The following is a 25,507-nucleotide window of genomic DNA, read 5'->3' on the forward strand; positions in this document are numbered from 1 at the left end:
AATCGCACACAGACGTCTGTGAGTGTCTGTTTTTGCCAGTGTGACGTCATCAGCACATGAAACTGTGTCAGTTCAGGGATTAAAGTCTGACAGTCATGTGTTCAGCTCTGTACGCAGTGTGACATTCTTGAGAAGAGTAACCATGATGCAACACTACACCCCACCACTCATACACTCACAAACACAAACACACAGACAGACAGACAGCACTTTACTATAAACAAGCTTGATGTCAAAATGTTTTTGATCAGATGAAACATACAGGCTAAACATGGGCGATGGAAACAAAAAATGAATATAATGAAAACAAACTAGGGCTGTCAAAGTTAACGTGATAATTAAAGCATTAACGCAAATTGGTTTTAAAATTGGAAGAAAAACTGACATGGCCATTTTCAAAGGGGTCCTTTGACCTCCGACCTCAGTATATATAGTAATCGAGCACATGTACCAAAGTACAGTAAAAAAAAATAAGTATTTTTAATGTGCATTATTCTTTTTTATGTTTTAAAGAAGATCTTAATCTATAATTATAAATATTTGACACATTTTAAAGAAAATATGAGGAAGTAATTCATGGGTACAGAAATGTTGCTGTATAACAAGAATGACCTGGCTACGATTGTAGAGTATATAGCTATATACAAATATGATTTAAAAAATAGCCCACCTGTCTGTCAGTACTGTATTTTTTTATAATGCTTTCTTTATTGAACTCATGCGCATTAACAGAGGGAAAAGATACATAGACAGTTGAACAACAACAAAAAACAAGACAAAAAGAAGACAAAACAAAAATAATTACATATACATTTCATAATGCCAGAGTTTGTGTTTATGTTATATACATCATATTATAATCAATAAATAATTTAAAAGTCTTAATGGTGTTTTTGTTTTCAATATTGGGTACGATGGGTTTTATAATTACTATGATTTTATAGTATTTTTAGTTGCTTTTAACTTCAGGAAGTAATTTGTCTTTAATTTTGTATTGTGATTTCGTTGTATTGTGATTATTTTGCCCGTGTTGTGAAGCACCTTGAGATTTCGCTGTATTTTAAAGTGTGCTATATAAATTAAATTAAATTATTATTATTATTATAATTATTATTATGGTGCTATACTGTTTGAATTCATTAATAAAGTGCATGAAAGTTGACTTGGTTCTTGACATCTTATGAATATGAAATTTTCCAAAAATAATTAATAATTGCATTATATACAGCATGTGATTTCCAATCTTATCTTGACTAAAATATATCATTACATTAAACATATTTATTTCAACACTTATCTTAAAGGTCCCATATTATAAATTGTTTTTATTATAAAGCAGGTTTAAGTCTTATAGAAATACTCTGAAAGTATCAAAACACTCAATCCACAGGGACACTCCGCCTGTATTCAGAACCTGTGAATTTGAAACAAGCTGTCAGGTTTTCTTCCCATTTGTGATGTCACAAATCTGAAATATTTAGACAATTTCTCAGTTTTAAACATAAACATTCTAAATGTGTCCCAGTTTATTTCCTGTTGCAGTGTGTGTGAACGACATCAGCTGACAGGAAGTAAACATGGACCCAAGCTGTTGCCTAGCAACGCAATTCCGTTGAAATGCACTAAAACGGAGCGTTTCAGACAGAGGAACGATACAGGTATATTCAGGCAGACAATATGAGGAAAATAAAGTGAATTTTTTATAACATTACAGCATGTAAACATTTTCTAGTAGAAACACAAAATAAAAGTATGAACCTGAAAATGTGCATGATATGGGACCTTTAAGTTTCTTGGGTAGAAAGTTGGCAACATCCATCCAGAACATTCTTGTATATATACAGTGATAGAATAGTTGGGAAATAGTTTATTTTTCAAGTCCACATAAATCACACGTGTAATCAATATCCAGCTTGAATTGTACCCTGGTAAATTCTTTATGTAATATCTTGTTATTGTTCTGTATTTAATCTGTCTCCATCATCACCATCCTCATCATCACTAACGCCCCTCAGTGGAGCCCTCTGATTGGTCAACACTGCAGCCCCCCCTACTCCCCCTCTGTGCTGCCGAGCTATGGTTCTCCTACATCGGGCTCTATCTTATCGTTTACCGGGAGTTTGGGCCGTGGTAAAGGCTCCATTTAACTGGGTTAAATCGACGCTACCGCCTTAGGGGAAACGGCTGTTGTTTTTGCGGTCTCACTTTGAATGTGTGTAAAGCTAAAGCCAGCCTCTTCTCCGCCTCCAGGCCAACGGTAGGAGAGGAGGGCACTAGTGATGGGAATTCCGGCTCTTTTTAGTGAGCCAGATCATTTGGCTCAGCTCACCAAGAAGAGTCGACTCTTTCGGCTCCCAAACGGCTCTTCATTTTACCACTTCTGCCTTTTATAATTCAGCCAAATTTAGCTTGAGCTAGTTTGACCTATGATTAGTATGTGTGCAGATATATCACTTTAATTATTCAATATAATTATACTAAATCTTCAAATTTCCAGAATATCATAATATTACATTCTGCTTCGTTTCCGACTGTCACTCATCTTGTCTGCTATTCGCGCACCGCACTCCTTTCTCTCCTCCTCTCCGTCCTGCTCTGTACCTGTAGACCGTCAGCGTGCCGCGCACCCCCGCCCTCCCTGCTTGATGGTATGATTCTTGTCTGTCATCACCTGATTGGTCGCACGGATGTCATTAACACAACATTCAGTTATGGTACCTGTCCACAGGGGCCTTCCACGCGCCGCTTCCCAACATTGGACGCTTGTTGGGCTGTCACTAGACACAGGCTGTCCCCACCTGTTTGGATGAGCGCTTTCCCTCCGCTGGCTGCTGCTCCCAGCTTTCAAACCGGAAACAGTATGGAGGCTCGTTTGGAAACTTTCTTATCTTATTTCCCAAAAATAGTTCAGCGAAATGTGTTTCTGAGAATATCTGAGGCGAGAAATAAGCCATGCAGTTGCTGAATCTGTCTTTATTTTGGATCGACAACATTTATTTTAAAAGATTCTCGGGAGTTTCGAGAGGCGGCGAGTTGCGTCGGACGCCCGTGATTTGCATAAAGTAGACGAGCCCTCAACTTTATGCAAATGAGTGACGCTCCGTTTCTCGAATCGCGACGCCATGCTAACAGAATGCATTGCGCGGCTGCTTACATAGACAGTGAATGGGGAGCTCGGAAAGCATGGAGCCTGTGGACACGTACCATGAGTCACAGTCAGTGCACGGAGTGCCCGTGGTGTGGAGAAGATTGTCCTATCATTCTGCCTTGAATTAATTAACGAAAGAAAAAAAAAACGGCTCTCGCATGGGAGCCGGCTCTTTATTGTTCACCTAAAAGAGCCGGCTCTTTGAACCGGTTCGTTCGCGACCAACACATCCCTGGTAGGAGGGCAGCAGCTAGCAGACAGTTTGTTGTGAGCAGACTCCGCGCTGACAGCTCACTTTAGAGGAGTTAAACACAGTTAGATAACCGATAGATCCAAGTTAAACACTGTTTAGACGCGTTAAAGTGCTTCTTGTAGCCTAAGCAAACGTTATCTTAATCAACATGGTGACTTTGTCCTCGTTAATCAGACCTCTCGCCTCGCAGCTCCACCGACAGCTCGTCAGACGAGCCAACCGTCACCGGATCACACCCGTCCGGAGATGCAACCTCTCGGCGTGCTCCAGCAAATATGTGCTGTCGCAGAGTGAGTACTTGTGTTAAAGCTGCTGCGTGTCCACACAGCTGCTCATTAACATGTACTGCTTCAAAGGGAACATTTTAATCTCAGACATTACTACCACCAGCAGCGTGTGTGTGTCAGCATGCTAGTGGTCTGGTTTTGGGGCTCATTAAAGGCTCAGAGGCCTCTGTCACTCTGTCATTGTGTCATTGTGTCATTGTGTCATTGTGGGTAACAACAGCATCACTTAATGGTCACTTTTGTTGTCATCCTAAAACGTGCACGGAGGAGCGTTGTAAAGCCCGGACTGGACTTCATCCTCATCACTGGACTGGACTGGGATCAAACCACTCTGTTGTTGACCCAGTGGTGTTTGAGACAGAGAGTCCAGGCTCCACGTTTTTACAAACTAGTATTGATGTCCCCCTGTAGGGACCATTTGAGGCCCTTTGGCCTACATATAGGAGCTTGCACTACATTATAGTGTGCCATCTCAAAATAATACCTTACTCTTTTATTATGATGTGCCATCACATATCCACTGTATATATCCTTATTGAGGTTTGTAAAATCCTTTGTCCCCTGAGCCATCAAACTGTACAACACCTCTCTAGGGAGGGAAGGGGGACGAAGGAGGACGGTCTGCAGGACAGATAATAATGCAGTGCACTTTCATAGACTAAGCTACTAGAGTTACCATACAGTCTCTTCTGCACTATATTCACTTTTAACAGTTTTCTTCCTCTCTTGGTATTTTTATATCTGGTATATTTTTTTGTACTTTGCACTACTAACTTTTTTACTGCCTTTTTACTAACATGTTTTGCACTATGGATCTGTGATGCTGGAAACTTGAATTTCCCTCGGGATCAATGAAGATAGTATCTATCTATCTATCTATCTATCTATCTATCTAATCAGGGTTGGAAATTAGCACCAGCCACCAGCCAAATAGTGATACAATATGCAGGTGGCTGCTAGATTTGCTTCATTTACCAGCCCAAAGCAATGGTAATCTATTGAGTGGCTGGTAGATTTTGGAATCCACCAGCCGCAGAGGCAGGTGGACAAAAACGTTAACGTTCAATCCTCTTTGTAATCCATATAGATAGATAGATAGATAGATAGATAGATAGATAGTGACTTTATTGATCCCGAGGGAAATTCAAGTTTCCAGCATCACAGTTCCATAGGGCAAAACATGTCAGTAAAAAGGCAGTAATAAAGTTAGTAGTGCAAATTACAAAAAAATATACCAGATATAAAAATACAAGGAGATGAAGAAAACTGTTAAAACTGAATATAGTGCAGGGTAACAGCTGTGATACAGGACTATTAAAAAAGTGAATATAGTGCAGAAGACACTGTTAAAAGTGAGAATAGTGCATTTATATGTCTTCAGCTATAGCAGCACCTAGACAGAGCATGTGATAGATGTAACATCAAATGTTAAAATAAAAAAATTAGGGCTGTCAATCGATTTAAAATATTTAATTGTGATTAGTCGCATGATTTTCTTTAGTTAATTGTGATTAATCGCAAATTATTTGCACATTTTTTATCCGTTCAAAATGTACCTTAAAGGGAGATTTGTTAAGTATTTAATACTCTTATCAACATGGGAGTGGGCAAATATGCTTGCTTTATGCAAGAATGTATGTAATTAATATTGGAAATCAATTAACAACCCAAAACAATGACAAATATTATTCACATATCTTGATGTCAGAGGTCAAGGGACCCATTTGACAATGGCCATGCCAGTTTTTCCTCACCCAAATTTAGTGCTAGTTTAGAGCGTTATATAGCCTCCTTCGCAAACTAGTATGACATGGTTGGTACCAATGGATGCATTAGGTTTTCTAGTTTCATATTACACTAGTCTTCACTCTAGCTTTAAAACTGAGCCTGCTATAACCTAAAAATCACAAGTTGCAGAAACCCTACTTTACGTAGTTCAGTACATTTCAAATAACTAACTTGATATATATAACGATGTATTAATACAGTTATGCTATAGGATGCAGAACATTTATGTCCTTTACATGTTAGACCTGTAGTATGAGTCATTTCCCTTACTTTAGATGTGACCACAGCATATTCAGAACAACCAGACTTGTCTGATGAGTCCCAACAACTTCCTCACCACCACACCCAAAAACATGAACATGAACATGAACATCTCATGCCAACTCCAACCTCAGAGTCAACGTGCAGGAAAAACAGTTGAAAGTGGAAAAATAGGCCGGTGCGGCAGAGCTTTTATGTTCAACCAAGATAATAAACAGAGTTCATATTTAACTTTAACAAGCTTGTTGTAATGGGCACTGTCTGTGCAAAGCTTTATGGACCTGCTCTTGGTTTGGCTTTGAGGTGGCCCGCTAGAAATTAGGTTTCTTGTCCATTGGCTTGACCTTTGATCTGTCCTCATGCTATTTCTCTTTGTAAAGAGACATTTCTGATTTACCCACTTCCCAGGTAAAAAAAATCAGTCTCACAGGAGAGTTACACAGTTTACAGTTGAACTGGGTGGTCCTTCAGTGGGTTTATCAGACCTCATCCTTAACCTTAATCGATAACTAGAAACTCTAAGTAGAACTTATCAACTTGTGGCACACACCCTGCAAGGAAGTGCTGCCAGAAAACCTTAACTCAGGGAACAAAAGTCCCTTAACCACTTATTTCCACTCTAACGCCTCGTTTCCACAGGATTTTATTTTGTGTCCATAAATCCATAAAGTATATGGGAGAGAAGTTACTACATAGATATGAAACAGTGTTTTTATATCTATGATTTACGTCTGTTTTTCGCCGTCCAGATTAACGTTTGACAAGTCACATTTATACGTTTTTTCTAAGTGAAAAGTTCAACAACATATTTAGCTAACATTGGTAGCTTGCTCTGTAAAGAGTGCATATACTTTTCACTTTGAAAAACTGTAAAAATCGAGCTGAATTGCATTCATAAATCAGTTTATGAATTCGCTGTTATGCTAACTTCCTGTGGCACACATTGCAGACGGTCTGTCTGGCGTTCACCCTAGACAGATCGCTAGTCTATCACAGGGCTGACGCATATTTCACATTCACACATACAAGCAATTTAGAGCCGCCAGTTAACCTAACCTGCCTGTCTTTGGTCTACTGGAGGAAATAAGAGCATCCAGACTATAAGGTACGCAAATGAACTGTGCAGTCTCACAGTGGACATCTTGTTTGCTTTTATTATACTAGTGCAGTGCCCGTTCAAAACATGCCTGTTCAGAACGGGCTGAATGCTCTTACTCAACACTGCGCTTCCAGGGGTCCTCAGCAGCAATACACCTGCCATGACATAGTTGCGTCACACACCCAAGTCGCGGCTACTCATGGTCAGCAATATCGGTGAAATACACTCTGGTTGTTCTGCTAGTTGATTTTCACACTATGCAGTATGACTGGGCAATATTATATTGATATCGTGTAATGAGACTATCGTCGGAGATTTTGGATATAGTAATATGGCATAAGAGTTGTGTTTTCCTGGTTTTAAAGGCTGCTTTACAGTGAAGTGATGTCAATTTCTGAATTTACCAGAATGTTCTAGCTGTTCTATTATTTGCCTTTACCCACTTAGTCATTATCTCCATATTGCTCATGATTAAATGTGATAAAAATCACATTGTGTAATTATTTTATGAATAGTCAACCCTTAAATATTGTTGCATTATTGATATTGAGGTATTTGATCAAAAATATTGTGATATTTAATTTTCTTCATAACGCCCAGCCAGACTATACAGATATTATTGGAAACCTGTGGCTGCCTGGAATGTAGAAAAAAACACATTTAGGAATTATAAAAAAAAAAAGGCTTTGGGAAACAGTGTAAAGTAATGGAATTACTCCTCTGTCAAACCAAAGCTGTGTCTTGTGCTAAACTAACTGGCTCAACAACATGTGTGGCTGTGCTTGCAGTGAGACAAAGAGATCTTTTTTTAAAAGTCTCTCTGTGTTTAACTCTCAGTACTGCTGTATCTTTTGAGTGAATCTCTGTGTTTTCACACAGTATGTTCATGCTCATAATTTCAGATATTATCCTTATTACCTCCGCTTTCCTACAGCCATACCAAAGCTGTGTTCATTTACTTCAAATGCAAACCAACATTTCCTGCTGATGTTGCTTCACATTAAAATTCTTCCACCTCAGAGGGTGTTTATTGTGAAGCAGTGAATGAACATTCAATGATGCTATTTAAAAAAAAAAAAAAAAAGGTCAACACAATAGCGAGGCGAAGTCCCGCCCCTTCCGGTGGACCACCATGGGACCTTATTTCAGAAGAAATATGAACAGTAGTCAACGGCGAGAGACAAATATTTTTTGATCCTGTTTGAATTGCGCCATGAATCACACGTATGTTTGTCAATTTAAAAGATAATTTTGCAAGTCAAGAAAGTCTCAGTTGGTCGTAGTATCATTTAGTTTTGTGTGAAACCGCTCACTGAACTACATCTCTCGTCTCGCACGCTAAACGTCATCAACACTAGCCAGCTAGCTAACCTAGCTATGTTCCACGCACAAATGTAACGTTATCTTACCTGATGTGTTTTATCCAGCCAGAAAGAACGAGAGAGACCCTTTGCTGGTGCGAGTACATCCCAGTACGCAACACACAGACATCGCAGCTTCGGCAAGACAGATGTCACTTATGCGCCTTTTGGCTGTGTAGTCTTTCAAATTAGACTTTTAGTCTTAGACTTTAACAGTTTTACAACAAACTGTGACTTTCTTGACTTGCAAAATGATCTTTTAAATTGACAAACATCATATGTGTGATTCATGTCGCAATTCAAACAGGATAAAAAAATGATATGTCCCTCCCTGATAACTACCGTTCATATTTTTTCAGAAATAAGGTCCCATGGTGGTCCACCGGACGGGGAGGGACTGTGGCTGTTTATTTTTTGTGCCACAGGCTCTTACAGTGGTTTGTGCTTACCAGCAGAGCTCCAACATGTCGTCAAGATCATCAAGGTCTTTCATCTTGCTTTGTTGTCCTGCGGAAAACAATTTGCACCTTGCCAACATAGCTTGAGTGGTTGTTGTTGCTCGTGTCTTTTAGTTTTTTTATCTGTCATCCTGACTAACAAGCATCTTGCTCCAGGGCACACCAGCAGGACTATTGTATATTGCAGGAATCCAACTTATTTCAGGTTCTTGTGGCTGTTGATGCAGAAGACTCAGTTGTCGTTTCAGAACTTTCATACACACTTGTCATTTTCTGATTCGAAACATCTGGCTAACACGTGACACTTTCAGGAGCACCACAGAGTGACACAGTGGCACTGACATGCCACGAATCAGAACAACTTCACAGCTGACAATTAACCAGTGAATGAGCATGAACGGCTGTGCAAGCAGTTATTTCGTGTCCGTGCGATAACAGGCTTCAGGCGGCCAACTCCCGCAGGAGGAGCCGCTGAAATCTGATGAAGATGAAGGTCATCTCCCAGTCAGACCTGTTCAGCTTGACTCTCAGTGGAAACCTTAAGCCCCGTGCTGGATGAATGGAGAGGAAAACAATAGACTGCGCTGCTTTTGTGCCCTTTGACAACAGCATTTGACAGATTTATTTTGCTGTAGATATAGGTCAGGAGAGGGAGAGAAACTTTATAAGTGGAGTTAATGTTTTTTGGATGGATTTCAAAGGTAAAGGAAAATAAGAAGGAGGGAGGTTGGGGAAAGTGAGCGGAGTTTCGGGTAATGAGAAGTCAGGTCCGTTGACAGACATTGGCCTGAGTTGGCGTGTTGACCTGCTTGAGGTCCTGGTCAGATTTCCCTGCTGTGGAGGGGAGCTGGGGGCGTGCCAGGACATTCCGTGTGTCACTTTCTGTACAGCCAGCCCACTTCTCTCTTATTTAGTAATATCCTTTCAGGAAAAAAAGAGTAAGAGGACTAGAAGGAAGTACTATTACTCACTTGCTCCTTTTTCATTCAGTTCCTTGTGACGGCTCAAGGAAGAAGAAGAAGGCTTGTGTGAGTCCTCTTTAGCCCTCACACTGTGTAGTTTTTGTATTCATTTTTTTTGAGGCAACTTTGGTTGTTTTTGTTTCAAAATGGACTGTCTTAAAATGCAGGAAGCAGCAGAGTACAACATGAAAAGTAGGTGTCAGCATTTTTGTGTCCAGTTTTTTTGTGTAATCAGCAGGAACTGTACGTTCTGTCTGTTTTAAATTTCTCTGACTTTTCTCTTTGATTTACTTCCACTCCTTCTTCTTCTTCTCCTCTTCCTCCTCCTCCCTTCTCTCCTCCAGTGCATCCCATGTGGCAGGGACCCCTCGCGGTACCAGGAGGCGATCGTCAGTCTCCTATCGACATCGTTGTGCGGAAGAGCGTCTTTGATTCGGAGCTGAAGCCTCTGGTCACTGATTACGACCCACAGACCTGCCAACAGATCTGGAACAACGGCTACTCCTTTCTGGTCGAGTATGATGACACTACAGACAAGTCCAGTAAGTACTCTTTCTATATCTATATTGTCTTTAAAAAAAAATTATTTGAATCTACTCAATTTTGCCTTTTATTGCGCTATAGAAATCTAGAAAGTAAAAAAAAAAGTATAAGTTCCTCATTATTAACTACTGGATCGGAAGCAAGTCAGTAGTTTCCCTTTAAAAATGAATGGATTTAAAGGAAATCTCAGCAAGAGGAATGTTTTGATCTACACAAGAGGATTATCTCCTTCTTCACCCCCCCTTAAGAGCCCTCTGTCTGTAGGAAAGTCCTGTAATCAATGCTACACTTAAAGCTGCTGATGAAAACCACAACCTTCACGTGGCTCTGATGACTGTCATGTGACTCGCGTGTCTCTCCTGACCTCAACAGCTACTATGTAGTTTAGTGTCCTTTAAGTCTTTAAAATTACAAATGTTTTAAAGCTGCAAAATGAGCCACTTTATAGGCGTCACATGCCCTCAGAGCTTAGTCTGATACTGAGAGAACAAAAACAGGTTTATAACAGTGAAATGCTGAGAACAGTATTTTGTTACGAGTAAAATAAACAAAGAAACAATGGAGAGATCCCGGCTGTGGAGGACTGAATCTGCCAAAATCAAAATAATAAATAAATAAATGACTCGATAAATAAATAAATAAGTCCTTAAATGTAGCAAAAATTATATTTAAAATAAATATAGCCATTAATTAATTGATAAAATGTGACAAATTTATATTTCTGTTTTTATTTGCTTCTTCATTTATTTATCTTTGTATTAATTCCCTTATTTATTTACTCTCCTGTTTTTCCCTTTTATTTATTTATGTATCTATTTTAATGAATTTTTATATTTATTTATTTAGTTAGTTAGTTAGTTATTTTTGATTTTGGCAGATTCTGTCCTCCATACTAGGCATGACTTCAGGTACTTTATCTACAGATTCTAGGTCTTCAAATTAAGGTTTTTGACTGCAACAACAAGTTGTGCAGCAGTATCTCCTTTTTATCTGTCGGTAGTGTTTCTGCCGTTGATTCACAGTTTACAGGCGTAGTAAAAAGTCATTGCTGCATAGGTGATTGTTGTCTCTGCTATACATTATTTCCTGGATGTTTCTAGGTCAGTGTCACTGCCTGAACAACCTGTTCCTTAGCATACGCTCTGCGTGGGATCATTTCCTCTTTCTGGAGGAGGAAACAAATACTAGACAGAGATATGGTCAGATTCTTTTGGAGGATTGTGAAATCTGTAAAGTCTTAGTATGATGCACTGAACTATACGTCCTTGTACTACAGCGCTGAAAGGAGGCCCCCTGCAAGACAAGTTCAGGTTGTGCCAGTTCCACTTCCACTGGGGGGAGAGCAATGCCTGGGGGTCAGAGCACACGGTGGACAGGAGGCTGTTCCCTGCTGAGGTACCGAGCTGTAACATGCATACACTAGACACACAGCAGGTAGTAAGCATGAAGCTTTAATCATTCCTGCAGGGACATTGGGAGGCTGCATATTTCTGTAATATTGTCAAGAACATTAATGAGGTAGAAAATACATTTTGTTGTAAAACATATTGATTTAAAAAAAAAAAAACAGACAGGAAGAAAGATACGTCTTTCTCTTTACAATATTATAATAATAATATCATATACCCTTTGGGCAATGCTTTTATCTGCCTCACAATATTATGAGCATGTAAAGGGGTTTTAAAAATGAATATGAATTCAATGGTCTTATTACTAGGGCTGTCAAAGATAACGCGTTAATGCAAATCTGTTTTAACGCCACTAATTTCTTTAAAGCATTAACGCAACTTGCGATTTTTAGGTTGTAGTGGGTTTTAAAGCTAGAGTGAAGATACTGGTATCATATGAAACTAGAAAACCTAATGAATCCATTGGTACCAACCATCATACTAGCTTGTTGTGAAGAAGGCTAAAAAACACTCAAAACGTTTAGCGAGGAAAAACTGTCATGGCCATCTTTAAAGGGGTCCCTTGACCTCTGACCTCAAGATATGTGAATGTAAATGGGTTCTATGGGTACCCACGAGTCTCCCCTTTACAGACATGCCCACTTTATGATAATCACATGCAGTTTGGGGCAAGTCTTAGTCAAGTCAGCACACTGACACACTGACAGCTGTTGTTGCCTGTTGGGCTGCATTTTGACATGTTATGATTTGAGCATATTTTTTAGGCTAAATGCAGTACCTGTGAGGGTTTCAGGACAATATTTGTCATTGTTTTGTGTTGTTAATTGATTTCCAATAATAAATATATACATACATTTGCATAAAGCAGCATATTTGCCGACTCCCATGTTGATAAGAGTATTAAATACTTTAATACAAATCTCCCTTTAAGGTACATTTTGAACAGATAAAAAATATGCGATTAATTTGTGATTAATCTTATTTACTTATTAATTAAATAAAGGAATTGGTTGTTCCTCGTCACATGACATGTGGTGCAGGGTTCCCAAAATTGAACTATTTTTATCTTGAGGCGAAGCCATTGCGGCCTGAAAAATAGGCACTTGAGAACGCTTGCGCGTCGCAACAGCGTCTCTCGCGCGTTTGAGCGTGCCTCTCGCACGTCTACATTGACAACAATGGATTTGAGCATGCAAACGATGCAGCATGTGTACGGCTTAATACAGTCCTATAAAACATCGCCCAAACATCCAGCCGACGTCACTCTGGTACATATAAAGCATTTTAAGCTTCACTTTTTTTACCTTTTATTTTTTTTGTGAGTAGTCCTCTCCCATGGCTTGACCTCTGCAGATAAAATCATTTCAATAAACACAAACCGTGTTCCTTTGGTCGATGATGTTAGATCCACTAGAGCCTGCTGGTCATCCTCGGTGACAACAGTCCTGTAAATTACAGTGTGTGTGCATAGACTGCTGTAGAGCTAGACCAATAAATGGGCCAGGCCAGTATATCAGCCGATATTAGCTTATTGCAGATATATCGTGTGTATATGACGGCCGATAAGTAACAAGAAATTGCAGTACAGAATTCCCAAACTAGGTTTGAAGTTATTTAAAAACATTGTGCTCCATTGTATAGTTTGTCCACCAGACAGCCTTGACAAAAACCAAAAGTTTGAATTCCTATGATTGTTTCGATATATTGCTGAGCTCAATCCAGGTAGTTATCCCTTCAATAAATCTGGTTGTAATACCTACAAATACAATACAACAAAAATATACATACAAATAAAGTATTGAAATAACATTTGCCATTCAAAAATATGTATCCATATTGCCCACACATATACAAGCAGGGTCACATAGGAACAACATTGTGCTAAGCCACACAAGCACCTCATCACATGTAACGGCCGTATCTTGGCATTTTTAGCTTTGCTGTACGCACTACACACCCTCTGTTGTTAATCTAAAACAAACCTGATGCTCCTGCTGCTGGGTTAATGTAGCATGTTAAGTACAGAGGCGCTGCAGTCACATGCATGGCAGGTATGTGTTTGTGACCATGTGACCAGGCCATTGAATGGAAAAAGTCAGATATGTAGTGCTCAAGAAAGCCGGTAATGATAAAATAGAGATAGAGAAAGAGAGAGATTAAATTCACAGTTAGTCTGCTGCAATTCATTTCCACATGACCAAAATGGTCTGTTAAGGGTTAAAAGAAGAAAGGAGACATGGAAGAAAGCTAATGTAACACTGCACTGTTTAAACATTGTAAATGTTGACTTACTTTGGAGTCCCATTTACTTTCTGATCACATGTCCTTCTTGAAACGCCTGGAAAAATACTGAGAGTATTGTATCCATGGCATATTTGGAGTAGAGCATTCTTTATCATGCTATGTCTATATTGTGCTGCTTGTATAGCTGGTATCAGGCGTGCTGCCAGGCTCTTTGATCCAGCAGTATTTCTCTTTATATCAGTAGAGCCAAATTCAAACACAGGCAGAGTATTTGTCTCTCAGCGGGTGGTACTTTGAAACTGGTACTGTTGTCCGGTCTCACGTTTGAATAGAGAACATCTATTTTCATGTTGTTCCATTAACTTATGTAACAGCAGGTTCCACTGACTGCATATGCATGGGTGTTTGTGTCCTCTGCCAAGCCCTTGTTGGTGGTGTTGGAAATGTGTCCATGTCATTGCTGTCATCACTCAGCAGTTGTTGTATGTATGTGTGTGTGTGTGTGTGTGTGTGTGTGTGTGTGTGTGTGTGTGTGTGTGTGTGTGCAGAGGATCAAGTTACAGACCCGGCTGACAACTTTGTCAGGGCTTTCCACAAGCATATGAAGTAGCCAGCCAGTGGAAAAAAGTAGCCAGCTAGCAAAATCAAAATGTCGGCCGTAAAAGCCTCTTCTGGCACATTTTAATGCCATTATTCCATCATATTTACTGATCTTAATTATTGCGTATTCTAAAGAGTTTGCCTGCTAGATTGTAAACATGTAGTGAATTATTGTAAGAGAGAATTAGGCCTGTTGTGCGTTTTAGCCCACACAGTCTATAACAATGATGTCACGCTCAGTCATGATAACCAGGACCTCAAAATATTCAGACCAAGTTTAAAATTCCAAATCTATATTTAAACTGGTCATATACAGTGTTTGGGTTATTATATCCCCTCTACAGTATTTATCATAATGGGAGGGATATGTAATATTAAAAACCTGCAAATTATTGTATTTATTTTAGGTCTGTCAAAGTTAATGTGATAATAACACGTCAAAGCAATTTCATTTTTAATTTCTTTAACGCATTAACTCAACTTGCAATTTTTAGTTTGTGGCAACACTTGCATCATATGAAACTACAAAACCTAAGGAATACATCGGTACGAACCATGTCATACTAGCTTGTTACGAAGGAGGATAAATAGCGCTCCAAACTTGCGCTAAATTTTGGCGGAGAAAAACTGGCATGACCATTTTCAAAGGGGTTCCTTGACCTCTGATCTCAAGATATGTGAATGAAAATGGGTTCTATGGGTACCCACGAGTCTCCCCTTTACAGACATGCCCACTTTATGATAATCACATGCAGTTTGCGAATTTCCAATAATTAATATTTACATACATTTGCATAAAGCAAGCATATTTGCCCACTCACATGTTGATAAGAGTATTAAATACTTGACAAATATCCCTTTAAGGTACATTTTGAACAGATAAAAAATGTAAGATTAATTTGCGATTAATCATGATTAACTATGGACAATCATGTGATTATTCGCGATTTAAATATTTGAATCGATTAACAGCCCTAAAATGGATATTTTCAGTTTTCCAGCCACAGTTGGCTGGTAGTATGGTGTAGGTGAGTTTGGGTCTGGGTCTAAAAATACAAGACTACAGATAAAGGTCAATTATCACCATGTAAAGCCCCACAAGTAATATACAATAGCTATCCGTTTCTTCATCTACAACACTGCCATTCTCCATTTATTTTTCTTTCTTAGTAAACAATACATTTTATGTCATATACAAAAGACAAAACACATTCAAAATTAGTCAGCCACAACAATAAACTCTTATTTTGAGGGGTTAAAAAGATCAAGGTTATGGATTATAATCACTCACATACACACTCACACACAGACTCTTGATGTGTTTGTATTATCAGCTCCACTTGGTCCACTGGAACTCTGACAAGTACAGTTTGTTCGAGGAGGCAGTGATGGAGGATAACGGACTGGCTGTTATCGGAGTCTTTCTTAAGGTACAACACACACGCGTGCACACACACACACACACACACACACACACTAACACTTTGAAATGCCTGCAGTAATTACAGAAGAAACAATGATTGATGTACACAGACATGTTTCAGTCTACATGTCTGTGTTGCCTTGTTGACACCAGACATATGCACATTCTGCAGTTGGTTGACCTGTGATTGTGAGGCAATGCTGTATACGTCACGTGTTATGTGTAAATTTAAACTGTGACTAATCCAGATTAATGTCTAATCCTTGTGTAGGTGGGAAAGAGACACGAGGGGCTGCAGAAACTGGTAGACGCTCTGCCTGCTATCAGACACAAGGTAAATCTACACACACTCTCACACTCACACAGACACACACACAAACACACACACACACGCACACACACAGACACCCACACCGACCACATTTTTGTTTATTTAAGATGACATGCTGATCTCTGAAATGTATTCAATAGTCCAGTGACCAAATACACTCACCGGCCACTTTATTAGGCACACATGTTCAATTGCTTGTTAACACAAATAGCTAATCAGCCAATCACATGACAGCAACTCAATGCATTTAGGCATCTAGAGGTGGTGAAGACGACTTGCTGAAGTTCAAACCGAGCATCAGAATGGGGAAGAAAGGGGATTTAAGTGACTTCGAACGTGGCATGGTTGTTGGTGCCAGACGGGCTGGTCTGAGTATTTAAAAAACTGCTGATCTACTGGGATTTTCACGCACAACCATCTCTAGGGTTTACAGAGAATGGTCCGAAAAAGAGAAAATATCCAGTGAGCGGCAGTTGTGTGGACGAAAATGCCTTGTTGTGATGTCAGAGGTCAGAGGAGAATGGGCAGAGTGGTTTGAGATGATAGAAAGGCAACAGTAACTCAAATAACCACTCGTTACAACCAAGGTATGCAGAATACCATCTCTGAACCCACAAAACGTCGAACCTTGAAACAGATGGGCTACAGCAGCAGAAGACCACCCGGTACTAGCACCGGCCACTTTATTAGGTACACCTTGTACCTAATAATTTTAGGACGAGGAGAGAGCATTTCTCTTTGTTTGATAACATTAAAAGTAAAGTCACTAGTTCTCCCGTCAGCTTCATTCTCTTTTTACATCCATGGTCAGCTCCATCGGGGCCGTTTGAATGCATTTGCTATAAATGTCAGTATATGGGTGCTCTACAGTTGTAGCGTCGACCGATTTGACCACGGAAATGAGAGTGACAGCTGGCTTGACGGCACGTTACCGCAATACGATATCATTACCTGTCCATGAGAAAGTTAGCATGCAGCTTTAGCCATCATGTCTAGCTCTGCTTTTCCTGCAATGTGTGAAACCCAAAGTGTTTCCATACTTTACTGTATGTGTAGTGTTTACCACTTTGGATTTAAAATGTGAGAGTGCAGGTCGTATCCGTGTAGACCCTCCGCCGTTTTCTACTTTCTGCTTATTGTTTTGGTTGATAGATACAGAACAGATATGACGTCACGTTACTCAGACTACAACAATAAAAGCGGTAATTTCCTTCTACCTCCACATAGACTCAAATGAAGCAAATATATCGATTCTGGCCTTAAAAAAACAATTTCAAAATATAAAAAAAAAATCATGATACATAGGTGAATAAATTTTTTTTTTCTCACCCCTAATTTTTATATACTGGTGGTTGTACATGTTTGCGGTGACTGACTGGAGGTCATAGTTTGTCCTTCTTTCAGTTCACTGCTACTACAATGCTTATCGCTAATAACGTCTGATAAGGTTGGTGTTTGTCCAATAAGAGGAAATGCAACAGTTGTATAACACTCATTGTGTTGTACTGATATGATGTTATATTGGATAATAATTAGATAACGATGATTGTAGTATTTAGATAATCGCTTCAGTCTTCTATCATTATGTTAGTTTGTGCTGTAATGATACTGACGTTTTTCACAGATTGTGATTTTAGCATATTTGTTATGATTTCATGAATATTTTAAATACCTTAATAATTGTATAATATTTTAAATATTAGAACCTTTTGTGTGAACAGTGTAAAACATTTCAGCTATGGTCGTGCTTGTCTGTTGACCTGAACATTAAAATGATTCAACATAATTGACCGTGTGTTCTCTTCCCTGTGTGTCTGTCTCTGTCTGTCTGTAGGACAGTGTAGTGGAGTTCAACAGGTTCGACCCTGCCTGTCTGCTACCCACCAACACTGACAACTACTGGACCTACCACGGCTCTCTGACAACACCCCCTCTGACAGAGTCCGTCAGCTGGATCATTATGAAGCAGCATATAGAAGTCAGCCATGACCAGGTATGTGTGTGTGTGTGTGTGTGTGTTTTCACCAAATATTTCTTCACATGGATTATAGAGTGCTCCAGGGATTAAATATCTTTGTAGGCCAACCAGGAAGTTAGCATCACCCTGGTTCCCTCAACAAAAAGCCATTGGGTTTTGGATTATTGCAGAAAATAACCTCTGTGGCAAACAAACGTTTCTGATACTAACACGTTTCGTTCAGCAAGATAATCTTCACAAATGAACACCACTTTTATGAGTTTTGAAGTGTGAACGCAATCGCCAGAAGTAAAAGCTAACGTTAGACTATAAACGAACTACACCACGGTCGCATGAACGTGAGTATACACAACGAGACTGTAAAGGCGGACGAGTCGGCGTGATGACGTTTAGTAGTCTCATCTAGCCACTTGTTAGCAACCGCTGTTTTTAAGACACATAAAGGCTTCAAAATTCACGAGTTGGATATTTATTGATTTATTTTATATCATAGAACAAAACGTTAAAATCTCTTCAGCTTGTGTTAACCGCAGACCTGATTTCAGGCATCTAACTAAAAACCCATTGACTTCCAGACGAGGGAACCGGAAGTGCTAAAATGCTAACTCATTTCCGGGTTTTAGGACGAATTCCTGTAGCGCTTTATTGTCAAGGTCAAGGAGCTACATCCTAAATCTGACTGGTTTAGTTCATCTTAAAAGTGGGGTCGGTAATCTTGAGTACACTCGATTTTAAAATTTATCCAACTGAAAAACGCAGCCCAGTGTTGCCATCTCTCTTCCTATGACACTAGCTCGCAGCACTAGCTCCAAAAGTCCCTAAATCTAGCGAGACGGTCGCCAAATCGGCAAAAAACCCTGATAAACAAGGAGGACGGCACATGGGTGTTCAGCCAGGTATATTTAAATTTACACAGAAACATTAAGGGATTTAAGATGGTACATAAAAAACACATGCAATCAGAGGAATGCAGCATTACACTATATTACACACCTGGTTTATTCATCAACCATTTCTTTCATTTCTGTTTGACAGATTTGACAGATTTATTTTTTGACAGTTACCTTAAGTCTCGTAAGGTAAGAGCCTGGAAGACGTTCAAATAAGCAGTAAAAAACCCACAATTGGTGTCGTCAAGGTAACGTGATCTGTCGCAGCAAAGTGCTGTCCCATTAATATTTATACCAGTTCAAGCCCTTGCAGCTTCTCACACTCAACCATTTATCAGGTGACATCAGTCAAGTCCCTGACGGTTCAGGGCTTAAGGCCTGAGGCCTGGGACACACGGGGACAACAGCAGCGCGCAGCGGCTGCGGAACCTGTTTTTAATTCGGCGCCCATGTTAACAGGTTAGAGCAGCCACACTGCCTGCGTGAGACGCGCTTGGCTGCATGTCAGCTGCGTCTCCTCCTAATCTTTTGACAGTATATTGTACATCATACCAGCAACATTACTACAGTTTCAATGTCTGTATCTGTAGAATATGTCACACACATGAAAAAGAGTACAGATTTATTTTTAACTCAATACTTCCTGCTTCTGTTTCAAAATCAAAGCCCTCAAGTATTTTTTTCTGTGGACAGAATTCCTTCATTTGTTAAAGGGACTATTTGTAACTTTCAGAAATGCTTGTTAACAGCGACACCTGTGTCCGTGAAGTCAACGAAAGTCATAGTCGGGCTCGCGCTTGCTCGCTCTAAATATACATTAACGAGCATCGCTCAAAATAGTGAGGCGACACACGTCAGCTAAAACCACAATATCACTCTATATTTCAGCTGCTTGGCAGTAATGTTAGCCGACCAGACGAAGGTCTCTCCATGAATCACTGCTGATCCTAGTGTTGGCTTTTCCTGCCTCAGCGCAGGCTGAGGCAGCGGGGCTGGGGTGACGGGGCTCTGCAGCGAGCATCTTTATCGCCTCTGCCCGCAGCCGGAGTGAGCAGGAAGACACCGGCACCCGGTCGGTAACCAGACGATATTGTGTCTCCCCTGCGGAACCCCGTCACTTCACAAGACACGGATAACCTCTGTTGGTCTGGAGGAGCTGCAGCAGTTATTTCTGCACAAACGTCCACTGTACATTCACTAGATATTCTCAGAGCTACGAAGTATTCTGTAGTGTGGAGTGAGCGCTCGTTCACGCCTAGAGGTGGAGCGAGTACGCAGGAACGCGCGCTCTGTCTGAGTGAAGGCCAGCAGGCAGAGGAGACAAGACAGTCCCTTTAACGGCTTTTATTCTGAAATATTTTGTAGAAAATACAGTGACTCGCAGGAATCCATGAATGAATAATATACTGGCTTTTAAATTGTGGATCACTACTATTAATTACAAATGAGCACACACTTCTTAACCTTTTTTCTGTCTAAAATAAATATAAATGACAGTTATAATGAAATTAAATGGTCATTATGAAAGGCAAACTCAACGTAGAAAGAAACAGCTGGCAGCAGCAGCGGTGTGGACACCACATGCGTGAGAGACGCAGCAGGGGTTTGGGGGGTCATTATGATTGGGCCCAGATGTTGTTCTGCTGCCTCCAAGTGGCCCAAAAAAATAGTTAATGTAGCTTTAAGCTGAGCTGAACTCACCAAACACTAGAGGGCTCCTGTTGTCTTTAAAGTAAAAGTCAGCCTATTTTTTAAGTGTTTCTTTGAGTAGCAATTATGCTTTCAAGGTGACAGTTCCAGGGTAATCCTTCTCAGTAAAACGGGCAAATTGCAACAATCCTAATCATGTTGGGGTGTGTCCAACTATTTGAACAATGAAGGACGTTACGCTGAACCGAACCAACCTGCATGTCAGCTTTTTGTGCCTCTATTAGTATTACACAGAGGAACAAATGAAGAAGTGAACAGGCCTGTGTGTGTTTTAGATAAGCCTGTTTAAGACTCTTTTTCCTGACTGTCTCCTTTGCCCCCTTTTAGCTGGCGGTCTTCCGGAGCCTTCTTTTCACCTCAGCTGAGGAGGAGGTACAGAAGGGCATGGTGAACAACTTCCGAGTGCAGCAATCTCTCTGCGGGCGCACCGTCCGCTCTTCCTTCACTCCTTTCCTACAGGAGCCAGCGCCGTCGGCCGAAGGCGACAAGCACACCCACTGACGCCGCTGAACCCTGTACACACAGTAACACACACACACACCATGACCACAGTTATACACAGTGACCATACCAAAAGTACCTTTATTCTTCGGACGTTTTCCTAAGTCACAACAAAATGTTTATCATCACATTTAAAGCAAAAAACTAATTTTTAAGTAAGTTTCCTCAGAGGATCTTCAGTTATACTTATAGCTGTTTTTCTTTCATGGGGTGAACAGAATTAATTTATTTTTTATTATTACAAACCATAACCCGTTTTACATGGAGGATGTAGGGATACTTCTGTTTCTGGGTAGTTGAGATTTTAATTTTCTTTGGAGTGTTGCAGACCAATAACCGACATTGGGTGGTTGCTGTGTGGGGAATATGTAGTTTTACTAACATTATTAACTGGAATTGTATTTATTGTACCTTTACAGTTCATTCAGTTACTGTTCATGGGGTTTATACCTGTAGCTCAGTGCAGAGAACAGCTGAGCTGAGGTAAAAACTCAACAGCACCGTGTGCTGGCCACAGTCGGTACTACAGCAGTCTGCCTGTCTGATGTTTTTATCCATATAAGGAGGCAGCTTCTAGTTTACAACAGAAAGCCCAGGAGATTTTAACAGACTAGATATACATATCTATATATATATATATACATACACACAATACATTATATATCATACATCTAATATCATCAAGGGCTTTTTTTAACCCCGGATGGTGGGTTGTTGGGTTTATCAATGATTTTGTCATTTAAAATGTGATTAGAATATATGTTTTCTTAATCTGTTACAAAGAGATTATACTGTATACAGTATATCTGACATTCAGAGGAGTTTTAAAGGAACTCCATGGAGCCTTGAGTCTTCTACTCAGAACTGTTAACATGTTACTAATACACACAAACATGCCAGATGACTGTAGCACAAACATGCATTTTAAGAATATTCTCATTGAAAGAAGCAGGACTCTTTTTTTAACCGTAGTTTCAAACACCATAACCACAGTGCCTTAAATATTCTCTGAGTGAACGTTTGAGTCAGACCGACACAAACGTCTGAAACGAGTCACAAACACACGTTTGACCATGAAAAGTATCCTCCGTTCCACAACTGTTCCCATAAGCTGTGGTTCAAGTACAGTGGTTGGTGGTTGCCCACGGTAACAGTCAAGGCTCAGCTGACACGTACTATTAGGGGTGGGGAAAAAATGGATTCATTGATTCACATTTGTATCGTGATTTTTATTTTTACTTTATTTTTTTAATGCCAGAATCAATATATTTGCTTCATTTGAGTCTATGCAGAGGTAGAAGGAAGTTACTGCTTTTATTGTTGTAGTCTGAGTAATGTGACTCCATATCCGTTTCAAACAAAACCAATACAAAACGAAACAACTAACGGCGGAGGGTCTGCTTGGATACGACCTGCACCCTCACATTTTTAATCCTACGTGGTAAACACTACACATACAGTAAAGTATGGAAACACTTTGGGTTTCACACATTACCAGGAAAAGCAGAGCTAGACATGATGGCTAAAGCTGCATGCTAACTCTGTCGTGGACAGGAAACGTTATCGTATTACGGTAACGTGTGGTCAAGCCAGACGTCACTCTCATCTCCGTGGTCAAATCGGCCGACGTTACAACTGAAGAGCACCCACATACTGACATTTATGTTAAATGCATTCAAACGCCCCCGATGGAGCTGACCATGGAGGTATAAAGAGAACGGAGCTGACGGGAGAGCTAGCGACGGACTTGGCGAAGTTAGCGGAAGTATACACATGTGACTATGTCCGGTTTTAAAAATAAGATGTTAACAAAGGGAACCGTATATACAAAATACTGTACATATATGGCGATAAGATTAATTGGATTATATTCACATTCCTAACAATGACTGATATATTTGACTTCAAGACATCTCTGACTACACACATGAAGCAAAATCAAACATTTTTACTGTTTCAATTTAGATATTTTCCAAAGTAAAAGTCCCTATAAGTGAAACATTCAACTTTTTCCCCATGGTCTAGTGTTAACAAAAGTTAACAAAAATTGCAATAAATCGTGAAATTGAATCGCAATACTTAAAAATCGCAATACATATCGAATCGGCACCCAAGTATGGTGATAGTATCGAATCGGGAGATAGGCGTATCATCCTAGCCCTACTTACTATGGTCCTCACCTCATTTATCTCTTTGAATGAAAGTCTGAGTCAGCAGAGCTTCCACATCATACCGCTGTAGTTCAGTCGAGTTCAGGAACATAGTAGAGGAAGTCGGTAAATCCGGTAAGTGACTAGACTTTCAGGTTGACTGATTGATTGAAATGTATATCTGGAGGGAACTGCTGTGTTCATTAGTCCGTCTGATTCAGTTTAGTTTTTAGTTTTCTGTTGTCTCACATTTGTCTTTTAATTGTTTGTGGCTGAAGGCTAAGATTAATCAAAGTAGCATGACAAGACAAATCGAGTTTTACTGCTTTGGGAAAGGGCTTAAAGACTTACAGATATTGTACTGTAATGTAGAATCTCTGAACTAAACTACTACTACTGTACTGTTTTAAACAAATTAAATCATTTCATAACACAAAGGATACTACCATGAATAACTGTGGCAGGCTCACATGATATTATGGACCAACTGCAACGGCCTTGTGATGCATCACCTCGCCAGTCTAGCTAGTTTCTAAAAATATATTTATATTATCTATCATTACAGAGAGCTGAAGTCATGACGTCATGCCCGGGCTAGCCTGATTTCCACTAGCTTCTGTAACTCGATGCAGTCTCTCATTCAGGATTTCTTTCCATATTCTGAGTCAAGTTGTCATCCTCTACAGCAGCTGCTATTAGAAACTGAAGCCTTGGTGATTTTAATAAAGCTAAACAACTTTGTTAGCACAGAAAAAACTACAGCTAGCTCAAGTCCTTACTTCATCGCAAGTAAACTTGGTTTCATCCATCTCAAAACGTTCTACTTAAAGTCATTTTTTCCCGATTTTATAGCTGTAATCTCTGCTGTCTTGTGCTACAGCGTTCACCCCTCTTCACTGGTATTACAGACATGTTTGAGCTACGGGCTAATTAAAGATAATTAACAGTGATATTAGGTTGTTTTTGAAAAAATAAATACTGTGCAGTACTATAGCGGCCAAGTCGCATAGCAGTTTGTGAAATAGTCACGAAATTTAATGTATTGATTTGTGTACATAGACACATATAATTCATAATTGCTTCGTGATGGTCAGCACAAAATCATTTCGTATGTAATCCACGTAATTGTGAACTGGGAAGTATAGAGAGCGCCGAACGCCACGTAGGGAGGAGGTCTGGGTGGGTCAAAAAACACAGGACTTTCGGTGTTTATGTGAAACCACAAGTCAAAGTTGATATATTTGTCACGTAACTTGCGTACTTAAATTACGGCACTTCCGGAGTTATTTTAACCCAAACACTATTAGTTATTTTAACCCAAAAACTACCTAAGTAGTTTTTTTCACTTAACTTATTTACTTAAATTACGGCACTTCCGGTGTTATTTGAACCCAAACAGTTCAGTGATCAGTTTCGTTGCTTAAGCCTAACCAAGTCGATCTATTCCTAAACCTAACTAAGTAGTTTTGTTTTGAAAAGACTGGAGCGGAAATTGACACGTGCGTCACTTGTTGCTGGAAATTCGTAGGAAAAAGCACGAAAAATGTGTTGTTGAAAGTCGTGTTGAGTTTCACGAAAAATTTGTGTGTATATCAAATAGATTAAATTTCGTGACTATTTCACGATCTACCGTGTGACTGTGTTGACTATAGAGAGAGGCTCGGTTCCAAAGCTGGATTTTTAGTTATTAGAACATTTACAAATGTCAATGGGACTGGAGCAGAAACCCGGAAGTTCTGCTTTCACTGCGGCTCTGTTTGATGTACCTTATCCAGAGCTTCAGCAGCTCTACACTAAAGTAAATCAAGCACTCCTCTGTGTGTTTCCACAAGCTCATGCAACCTTGCATCATATAAAGAAGTCTGGCAGTCCGGTTGCTTTGGCTCACGTCCAGTAGTTGCGGTGCGCTCGATGAGTTTTACTATGCAGCACTATAAGAAAGAGAAGGAGAGGTTTGAGGATAAGACGGGGAAGAGATAAAAAGTTAGGAGGAGGGAGAATGAAAGTTCTGATTCGTCTGATTAGTTTCTCAGACATGTCGGATTTCAAATCTTTTACTTTAGGACAGGAAACTATAATTGCACTACAAAGCTAAAAAGCACATGCATCTG

At 39.8% G+C, this 25,507-nt stretch overlaps 1 protein-coding gene across 2 annotated transcripts; it reads left to right on the forward strand.

Moving 5' to 3' along the window:
* The first annotated feature begins 3,202 nt into the window (after nucleotides 1-3,202).
* Nucleotides 3,203-22,191, forward strand: ca5a (carbonic anhydrase Va). Of its 2 annotated transcripts, none has more exons than XM_037767504.1 (7): nucleotides 3,203-3,691; nucleotides 9,962-10,159; nucleotides 11,437-11,555; nucleotides 15,748-15,843; nucleotides 16,108-16,170; nucleotides 18,002-18,160; nucleotides 21,073-22,191. In XM_037767504.1, exons 1-7 carry the CDS (start codon nucleotides 3,550-3,552, stop codon nucleotides 21,244-21,246), a joined length of 951 nt encoding a protein of 316 aa, XP_037623432.1. In that variant the 5' UTR covers nucleotides 3,203-3,549; the 3' UTR covers nucleotides 21,247-22,191. The 2 variants fall into 2 exon arrangements, with proteins under 2 accessions (XP_037623432.1, XP_037623433.1); XM_037767505.1 differs by lacking the exon at nucleotides 3,203-3,691 and adding an exon at nucleotides 9,160-9,809.
* The last annotated feature ends 3,316 nt before the right edge of the window (nucleotides 22,192-25,507 follow it).

This window comes from Sebastes umbrosus, chromosome 4 (assembly GCF_015220745.1).
Source record: "Sebastes umbrosus isolate fSebUmb1 chromosome 4, fSebUmb1.pri, whole genome shotgun sequence".
In the NCBI taxonomy this organism is placed as follows: Eukaryota; Metazoa; Chordata; class Actinopteri; order Perciformes; family Sebastidae; genus Sebastes; species Sebastes umbrosus.